At 40.9% G+C, this 10,805-nt stretch overlaps 1 protein-coding gene across 1 annotated transcript; it reads left to right on the forward strand.

The window, feature by feature from the left end:
* Window positions 1-200: 200 nt before the first annotated feature.
* On the forward strand, window positions 201-10,237 carry LOC144640378 (uncharacterized; the record flags this gene model as incomplete). Its single annotated transcript, XM_078499546.1, has 10 exons — window positions 201-320; window positions 1,236-1,610; window positions 2,647-2,818; window positions 4,988-5,266; window positions 5,727-5,855; window positions 6,969-7,153; window positions 7,289-7,402; window positions 7,776-8,600; window positions 9,142-9,450; window positions 9,908-10,237. Coding segments are annotated over exons 1-10 (2,719 nt in total), but the record flags the coding sequence as incomplete, so codon positions are not given.
* Between the last annotated feature and the right edge of the window lie 568 nt (window positions 10,238-10,805).

Consider the following 10,805-nt stretch of genomic DNA (forward strand, 5'->3'; position numbering starts at 1 on the left):
TTTTAGCTAAAATATAATATAATTTATAACGTATTTCTAGCGCATTACATTAAAAATCTCAATGCTCTTACAAGTAATATATCTATATTAATGAAAACAAGCTTCCTTAATTGTTAAAGTACATTCTTATTTATTTTGCTTGGGAGCCTCTATATGTGTACTTAATATTTTTATTCCAATTATTGTTTCAGCGACATATGCCGAGGCACTGTCTACAGCATGCAAGACTTGTCCAGCAGGTTACAGGTGCCCAGAGAACAAGAGAACTGAAATATGTCCATTTGATGACTCTCTTGGATACTTCTACAGTACTGACTCAAGTAAGTTGCCATGACTTGTCATGAACATCTACCGGTATAGTCACTCAGTCACTTATGTTACATTACAGATTGCTAAGTAACTAATTACTACATTATCACTGTACAGTTCAGTCTTGTCGACAATAAACTAAGTCCATCTTATCAAGTGTCAGTGAAATATCTCTGAAATGACTTAAATTGAAAAGAAATTGTTTTATTATTATTATTATTATTATTATTATTATTATTATTATTATTATTATTATTAGTGGTTGAGGCTTTCGTGAAGCTCAGTTTTCAGTTGTTGCGTAATGTAGTTATTAGTACAGTTGTTTAACGTGTTGCAGAGCCCTCTGATTTTAAAAGAATGAAATGTGCAACTTGCTCAAAGCAATGAGAGAACACATGCCAGGTTTTTTAACCAATCAAGAACAATGCCAAAACCGATTGCAGTATGCATTTTCTTGTACTTTGTACTGGTTCAACAGGGTTGGAAATAACAGCCGATGATCAGTAATTACCGATCAAATTTACTAGCCAAAAACTAAATAAAATTTAATAAATTAAAAAATATGAAGTGGTCAAATCTTTTATCATTTGCACCTTTACCAATAATTACCTATTAATCTGTTTTTCCTTATTTCCAACCCTGGTTCAACATATGTACTTGACTTCTGATTGGCCCACTGTATTTGCATGTGATGTGAAAACCTGATGGGATTTCTTTGGTTTAAAACTGTTTTTAGAAAACTGTTCATTTATTAATTAACAAAGCCTGCCCCAAACAATCCCACAGTACCATAACTGGTTACTTTGTTTGACTGTGTGAACTGCCCTTTTACTTTCTTACAGTCAATGTCAACATGTTAGTTACGGATTAAATAACCATTGTTATACATTCAACTGAGTGGGATTAACTGTCTTGTTATTTTTTAGTGGTATCATGTGCACAGTGTCCCAATGCAAGTACAGGACAGATCTGTGAATCTCGATACAAATTACCCATCAACTGTAATGCCGGAGAACTGCCTAGCCAGAACGGTACTGTCTGTATCAGATGTCGGCCAGGTTTCTACTGCCGGACACCTCAAGAGGGAGAGCGGGAATGCGCAGTGGGACAGTGGTCACTTGGTGGAGCAACAGAGTGTAACGACTGTCCAACAGGCTATGCTTGTTCAAACAGTGGATCGTTACCTCAGCCTTGTCTCCTGGGACAATACACAAATGTCAAGAACTCTCTCACTTGTAATCAATGCCAGAAGGGGTTTAAATGTCCGACAACCAGTGGTAATCCTGTGGCTTGCACAGCAGGTAAGAATATTGTCATAATTTAACAATGATAAATGCCATAGCATGCACTATTGAGTTGTGATGCACACAGGGAAGTTGCTAAGCAGAAAGAAGCATAACGTACAGCTTCTTGGGTGCTTAGCAAACCTTCCAAGTGCATGCAAAACTTTACAGTGCACTGTGGAGGCCTTCAAAGGGGATGTAGCTTTGTTGCTTATTTCCAACCCACCTGTCCCCTATTAGGCAAGGAAAATGTTGTCACTGTTGCAAATATACACCCTTTCAGTGCTAGTTTCTGTCAGTGCTCTGGAACAACTCTTTTGTACATCCTAAGGTTACTTGCTCAATTTTGAGGTAACCCATGCAGTATTTATGCAATCCCTGATAAAAATCTAAAAGGAGATCAATCTTCTGGATAGGTAGTACTGCAGGGGATGTATTTTCAAATCCACTTGTAGGAAGTCGAAGAAAATTTTGAAATAGCTGTACTTTCTTTTCTCTGCATTAAACACTTGTACCATGTCATGTCAGAATGCACAGTTTAAATTATGCTGTTAAACAACATTTTCCTTTTGCTGTTTACGTTAACACATTGATTAGTATAAGGCAATACAGGTTGTACATGGAAACTGTCAAAGAAGCATTAACTAAAGCAAGAGTCACAAAGTTGTGAAATTTTGTTAAAAAAAAAATATTGTTCTTCTTCTGTTAGCCAGAACTGTTATCAAATGATCATCATGGAAAATATTTTTCTAAACCCACAAAAAATCAAAGGATTATACCAACCACTACTTGATTGTTTCTGTTTCCCTACTATAATGCAGCACAGTCAACGATGTTGATAAGGCCCTGCTGCCAGCTAATTTCACCGGCTGAAAGAGAACTAAAATACGGCTAAAATTTCACATGAAAACAAAGACTCAGGTAAACTTTTAGAGCAGCCAACAGAAACTTTAGCCACCTGGGATTGTTGATTAGCCGGCTTAGTGTTTTCTTAGATACATCACTGCACAGTATTTTCTTTCAAAAAGTATTCACACAATCCATTTAACTTCAGGTACATTTAGTGATGTAGCAGCTACAGATTGTACATCTTGTGCTCCTGGTTCTGCGTGTCCAAACACATCAGACTCCACTGCCAAGCACTTATGTGCACCTGGAACATACTCTATTGGTGGCGCCATACAGTGCACACCATGTCCAGTTGCCAAGTTTTGTCCTCATACTGAGTAAGTGTTTACTAGCTAGTCATAGTTGGGTCCGGACAATCTGCAAGCCAGCAAGTCATGCGAGCCATTTTGGTTAGCCTAAATAGCACCTTAGTTAGCATACCATTAGCTTATGTAGCTGTGATTAGCCTTTTATTGGGATTAGGGATTTCTACATGTAGCTCGCATGGCTTGCAAGTCACATGAGTCAAGCAAGCCATTCTGGTTAGCCTAAATAACACATTGGCTAGCCTTAATAACACTCTTGTTAGCCTAAATAGCACTCCAGTTAGAGTACAGTTAGCTGTGGTAGCTTGCTGTAAGCCTTTTATTGGGATTAGGGATTTCTGGCTCATGCTCATTCCGGTAAGCCTAAATAACACAGTACTCTAGTGAGCCTACAGTTAGTTTAGGTAGCTTGTTGTCAGCCTTTTATTGGGATTTGGGATTTCTGGCCTACATGGCTCGCTGGTTAGCACTGTGTCTTAACAGTAACTAGTCATTATTTAATGACCATACCTCATTGATGTGTGTTAGTTAGTTTTTACATGTTTTTAGTTATTTTTAGTTCTAATTTTTACAACTGAATTTTTAATTCAGGAGTATTATTAGTGGGTAGCCCAATGGCACTCGTTGGTCGGTCGGTCCATCATCTGTAAACTTTTCATTGCAACTCCACTGACCAGCAGATATACTTGTAGAAAGAGTGTAGCAAGGCGGCCGTATAAAAGTGGTCGTAGAAAGGCGGCCTTTTAAATTTAAAGGGGTTTACGGGAAAAACCAGAAGCAAAGAATCAAAATATGGCTGACAATTACGAGTAGAATTAAGTAATGGACCGCCAAAAAAGTGAACATTGAGAGCCATTAATCGATCAATGGCTTTAGTGTCTTTCTTTCGAGCTAGCGACGTACATGAAGGAGCATTCAAAAACTAAATCGGGTTTCACATAAGTTTCATCAACGAAGGATCTATCTAGAAACCAGAGCGTTGGCTGAAATCGAGTGCGTGGCTGCTTGTTCGTAAGAAAAGGAAAAGCTTTTCAGATTTAACAGCACAAGTACATTTGTACCTGAATCAGTCTATATGTTCTGATATATATATTTTTGGCTTACATGTAAATTTTTCTGCAATGCATATCTACGGAGCGATATAATAAACAAACCGTTTTAGTGCTACGGGTTAAAAAAAAGAAGAAGAAAAAAAACTGTCTCCTCTGGGATTCGAACTTGCGACCTCTCGCTCCCCAGTCAGATACCTACACGAGTGTGCTTATCAGACATACTAAGTCACGTAAGACGAAAAATATCTTATATCAATGTAATAGACATTCTGCCATTTATCTGTTTCCATGTGCATCAAAGAAATGTTTAAATCACTTGCTGCTCATATATTTTCAAGGAATGAAAACAAAACTTTTAAACTTGGTGAAAAAAATTCAGTCGTGGCTCAAAGGGCTCTTTGATTTTTTATAAAGCCTCATTGAACCAAGGGGAAATGGCACTGTAAAAATTATATTATCATTAATTATGTATAGAACAGTATTTCAAGCCCAATCTCAAAATGTTACCTGCATTAATTTTTTAAGGCCTGTACATTTCCCTCGCAGTAGGGTGTCACTAGAACAGTGTTGTTGTATTCTAAATAGATATGCTTAATGGTTTTGGGTCAGCTTCGAGCCAAAGTGGCGCATACTGCCGGAGCTTATCCCGGTTTCCTTAGCATTAAGCAGCTAGGGGTATTTCTACTCCCCCCTGGATGGGATGCTAGTCCATCACAGGGAACCCCCCAGCATTATTTCGCCGGTACCCATTTATACACCTGGGTGGAGAGAGGCACTATGAGAGTAAAGTGTCTTGCCCAAGAACACAACACAGTGACCCCGGCCAGGGCTCGAACCCGGAACGCTCGCTCCGGAATCCGGCGCGCTAACCATTAGGCCACCGCACCTCCAATGGTTTGGGGTAGTTTTCTTAAAACATTTTTTGTCTAAAACAGTTTCCCTCAAGGTTACCATGTAAAGGTCTGCAAGAACCTTATTAAGGGTCAGTCACATCTCAATCTTAAAACAATTAGAGTACTAGATAGATGGTGATAGAAGAAATAATAAAAGATTCACCAAAAAAATTACTGCCACCAAAACAGCTAACAAATTGCAAACTACTTACAGTTTATACTGTTCTTATTTGTAGCAAAGACATTGTCCTTGACTGTGAACCAGGCTATTTCTCAACTGGAGGGAAGGCTTCTTGTGATCCGTGTCCTGCTGGCTATAAATGCCCTAACAAGGATGGTAGCACAAACCAAGCCTGTCGGGATGGTGAATATGCAATAGGGGGTGCTACAGAGTGCACAGTATGCCCTAGAGGCTATGCCTGTCCAAATACCACAACTGATTACATGATCAAGTGTGATCCGGGTTTTTATGCACTGAACAGGAAAACAGAATGTACAGCCTGTAAAGCAGGATTGTAAGTGCCAAATTTCTTGTTTTGTTGACTGGGCTGTAGGCAGGGGAAGTGCCATGGGTGCATCCGCACTAGCCTGCGAACAGCCTTTCCGAGAGATTTCTGGAAAGCGCCGGCGATGAGGTGCGAAGCGCCATCCATTTTTGCCCCGCCGGCCGAGCGGATAGCCTGTTCGCAGGCTACATCCACACCGCCCCATTAGCCACAAAGGGCCATCTTATAGAGGAGTGAGGGTTAAAATGACTCTCCGAATGCAGGAAATGTGCCTTCAATAACTTAATGTTTCAAAGGGGGAATATCTCTCATTTGGTGGTATAGTTCCTGGAAATGTGGAAGGGTAGGCATATGCATGCAGGCTGTCAATATCTGATGATATCTGATATATTATCATATTTAAACAACCATTGAAAAGAAATAATTGACTGTTGAAATTGAAATTTACTGACACAATATTATCTTTCAGCTATTGCCCTTATACTGATAAAAAACAAGAGATTCCATGTGATCTGGGCTATTATTCCACTGGAAATGCATCATCTTGTGAAATGTGCCCCCCTGGTTATGAGTGTCCATTTCAAGATCAAGCCGTCAGGTAGGAAGAAAACTATTCCTCTGGTATAAAATTTTTCACTTGTGACACATGGACAAGTGTAAACACAAGAGCAAGAATAAGTAGTGTAGCCAAGTGAAAACAAATGTCGACATAAGCATTATTATAAGCACAAGCACAAGACACTTAATTACTAGTTACAAGGCTCAAATCCACGGAGAATGTGGAATGAGTGTTTTAATTGGGTAGACACGACCAGACATCGAAAATTTATTTGTGCTTATGTGGTTGTTACATGGCATAACTTGAACGCAAGCACAGGAAAAGGACAAATTTTGTGCTTATGCTTGCATCAACGCCATTTTCATGGTGAAATAAGAGCTTTCATGCTTTTATGTCTTATGTGTTTACACTTGTGCTTGTAGAGAAACTGGACTTAAGGGAATTTTAGATAGTCTTACTGATTGACTGTCTAACTGTTTGTCTGCCTGTCTGACTACCCAACTGTCTGCATCTATAGGGTGTATGGCCTCTCCCCCAATGGCTTTTTTAGGGGCGATGTCAGCAATACTGAAACAAATATTGTAAATGACCATAATGCAATAAAAACTCCCAACTGGCCTGCAGAGGGCAGACCAGTTAGCTTCTGCAGAGATGTCCCTAAGGGCTGGCTGCTGGCTAATTTCACCGGCTGAAAGAGAACTTAAATCCAGCTGAAACTTCACTTGAAAACAAAGACTTAGGTAAACTTTTAGAGCTGCCAAGGACAGAAAAGCCAGCTGGGCTTGTTGATGAACCGGCTTAGTGTTTTCTTAGCTACATCCTTACTTCTGACAAGTGTAATCAAGGAGTTGAACTTGGGACTACTGAGAACATCACCAGCAAGTGGTCAAAATCGGATTTAAAACCACAACATCTGGATTTCAAGTCCAGCGCCAAGCTGCCTCCCTGTCTGTCTGTTGATCTGTCATGTCATTATTAGTTGGTCACTCGGGTCAGTCACAGCATTGCCAATATTCCCCACTCTTAGTTGATGATGCCATAAGCAAATTTACTGTTACAGAACTTGAAATAAGGACTTGCTGAAGGAGGTGCTATTTTAGGAAGACTTTTCACTTTTCACAACAACTTTTTCCAACCCTTTTTTCCCTACAGGAATCTCTGTCCAAATGGGACGTATTCTCTAGGGGCTCAGATCAAGTGTACCCAATGTCTCCCAGGTAGCAGGTGTCCCTCCATCACAGAAGGGCCCACCATTTGCCCACCTGGACGCTTCAGTGAACGAAATGCAGAAGACTGCCAGCTGTGTGAGGCTGGCAAGCAATGTGCTGATCCAGCATGTAAGAATTTTAATTTTGAGAGAGCAGCATTTGGATGCATGTGTGTCTTATGTTTCTTACCAAATTTGCTTGATGAATTGCTAGTGTCCTAATGGATTATTGTAATACGTACTGAGCTCTTCATGTATCTTTCAGCTCCCGAGCCTTGTCCTCCAGGGTATTATTCAAGCACTGGCTGGATACAATGTTTTCCTTGTAAAAGGGGATTTAGATGTAAAGAAGGGTCAACCACAGATGGCCCACCAGAAGGTGAGTTACCATACTTCCAATATTCCTTTTATGAAAAAAGCCACTCAAGTGCAAAAAACGCAAAGCAATCAGTAGAAAGGATTAAACATTAGTTTTGTCATACAATGGCCAAAGTTTGCCTACTCCAGGATCTGCATCAATTGGTTGCAATCAGAATTATACCCATCCAATGTTTTTCATCCAACCATACTGTCAATACAGTAATAAATAAGAACTTACACAAAGAAAAATCAACCATAAGGAAACCCAGAAATTATCTGAGCTCCAGATGGGATTTGAACCCACAACCCTTTGAATCCTATCTGATTCTTTGTTGAGTAATTTCTTATTTCCAATGTTTTTGTTCTAACTTAGTTAATGATTGCTTTTCTAGATGTGTGCCCAGAAGGTGGCTGGTGCGATGGCCGGACTCTCTTCCCATGCCCACCAGGAACATACAACCCCTTCAATGGATCCCAATCTCAGGAAGCATGCAAGGCCTGCCCCATGGGTTACTACTGTCAAGACAGTGGCACAGTCTCCTATCAAGGGTTTGTTTGTCCAGAAGGCCATTACTGCCCCACAGGAACAAAATTTCCCAATCAGTTCCCTTGCCCTGCAGGCACATACAACCCAAATGTTAACCAGACGGCAAGAGATGTAGCTTGTTTACCTTGCACTGCTGGGAACTACTGTGAAGCTGGATCACGTCAACCAACTTTGTGTCCTCCTGGGTACTATTGCCCTGAAGGCACTGGCTCAAGGACACAGTTTGCTTGTCACGCTGGATTTTACAATGATGTCTTTGGACTTAAGAATTACACCGAGTGTAAGGCATGCCCTCCTGGATCATACTGCCCGGATGGTTCCTTAACTGAACCTACAGTTACACCTATTCCATGCCCACCTGGCACATACAATCCAGACTGGAATGTGGGCCACTTATTGAACTGTATTCCGTGCACAGCAGGTTACTTCTGCCCTCAGGCTGGGCAGGTCAATGCCACCTTATTCTGTTATGAAGGTTATTATTGCCCAAATGGCACAGTCGCTGGTCATCAGTTTCCCTGCCCCCCTGGTACATATGGGGACAGAGCAGGTCTGACTGTTGCAGAGGAATGTCTGACGTGCCCACAAGGGAAGTCATGTGGCTGGGGTACTGGTCTTACCAACAACAACACTTGGCAAGTTTGTCGTCAAGGACACTACTGTCCAGCAGGTGTGTATTCAAATTTGTATGAACATTATGGGAGGAGTGGGTGGGGAAAAGGAACCGAAACAAATCAGATGTCAAACTGGTCAGAAACCGGTATATTTTGATTTACGTAGTAATTGATTTGTGCAGAAACTTAGATAGAGTAGTTAACAGTGAACACGGTGATATCCTGATTCCTGAAACGTGCCTAGAAGTGTGCGCGATGGCTGCCTATTTTGTGGGTCATCAGTTATCAAGACATGCAGTGGTAACATACAGTGTATGTTATGTGAATTTCAGTATCGAGCTTAACCGGCTTATTCCTGTCCAGGCTGTATTATTCCTGTTTTGGCTTCCAAGCTTATTCATTTCTTTGAATCCTTTAAAGACATAAGTCAATTTTTGGACCATTTACATGTACAGGTATGTCACAGATTTGTGAAAAGAGCATGGTCTAACAGTATGACTAATGATCATCCGCAAACACTCAGCGTTGGCTATGGAAAGCTAACCTTATTGATTAATTTAATGGCTTGCCTCGGTTTTGTTGCATGTTATTCAACAGGGACAGGATCACCAACCAAGTTCCCGTGTCTTCCTGGAACCTACTCAAACAGTTCTGACTTGTTTGATGCCTCTCAGTGTGACATCTGTCCTGAGAGGAAGTACTGTCCAGGCGGAGAACCAGCACCCAGAGGTGACTGTCCACCAGGGTATTACTGTCCAAGTGGCACGCGAGTGGCAGAACAGTTTCCATGTCCTAATGGCACATACAATCCGCATTATGCTAAAGCCAGTGAAGACGAGTGTCTTAACTGCACTCAGGGCCATTTCTGTGAGAAGGCAACAGTTCAACCTATGCCGTGTTCTATAGGTAAGCGGGATTTTCTTTAATTCTAAAAAGTAGAAGCTGCATAGCCAGGTGGCCAGGTGGTGAGGATTTTGAACCTGGAGTTTTATCATCGTTTCCCAGTTCATTTCCTTTAACTGGCACATGGCCAGCTCCATCTAATACAGTAAAGAAAAATAAGCAAGGTTTAAACATGTGTCGGGTGTATTCAGCACTAAGTAATATGGTCAGCCAATAGGAAGCAAGTTAAAGGGGGGGGAACAGATGCAGCAATGGTTGAAGTGATGATTAAGTCAACCTACTTGAATTCTGTAGGTTGTTGATCCCATAATGACCTTGTTAAACAAGTGTGGCTGTTCCAATAAAGTTGAACAAACTGGTTTAAATTACTGGTCTCAACTGAAACTGTTAAAAAGTGTGTCCAGTTTTTATCAATGCTCTGTAGCAATACGCGATATTAAACATTTCTCTTTTTTTGTAGGAACCTATATGCCTTTCGGCTTCAATGCAACAAGTAGTGAGGTTGTTGGCACACCTGCTAAAGGAAAAGGTGACTGTCTTGCCTGTCTCGCTGGACACTTTTGTCTTAATGGTACGGTCACACCAGAGCCTTGTGGCAAGGGGAAATACACAAATCCAGGGCAGTCAGTATGCCAGACATGCTTGGCTGGTCGGTACTGTGACAGTGAGACCACAACGGAAACAGCCATGAATGCCACAAAACTGTGTCCAGCTGGATTGTACTGCATGGCAGGATTGGCAAATGTCAGCGAAGCAACTGATTGCAGAAAGGCACACTACTGCCCAGAAGGTCAGTTGTTGACATTTATTTTAATAATAGTGTTCTACCTAAGAATGATCAACATCCTACTTCTTGTTTTCTTATGAACACATTGTCAAGCAGACAGGTGATGACCGTAAACCAGAAAATTGAATAGCGTCTTCAGTTCGTGTACTATTAAATTCATACTTACTTAATCCTCTTTGTGTGTGCCAGCACAAAATGCCATTTCCAGGGAATGATGCCAGTGTTGCCTGTCCTTCACTAACTTCACTTCCTACCCCCAACTCCATCCTTTTTCCTTAATCTCACACAAGGATCATCTCCACGTCTTCCTGGTTCTTCCCCTCTTTCTTTTTCTATCTGCAGTCCAACGCATAGCCACCCATGGATAGCTATCGAAGGCATACTGCGGATGTCTCAGTTTTATTAAATTCTCAGCATAATAAGGAATGTACATGTATGTCAATCAGTAAGAAGAAAAATAACATTGTATCTGGACCCAAAGTTCTTGCAAATTAAAAACAATGCTACTTAGAATATAAAATCTGGGGAAATTATTCCCCAACCAGATTGGGCCAAAAATTAATTTTATTAA

The sequence above is a fragment of the Oculina patagonica genome, unplaced genomic scaffold (genome assembly GCF_052425735.1).
Source record: "Oculina patagonica isolate OP01 unplaced genomic scaffold, crgOcupat unplaced284, whole genome shotgun sequence".
NCBI lineage: Eukaryota > Metazoa > Cnidaria > Anthozoa > Scleractinia > Oculinidae > Oculina > Oculina patagonica.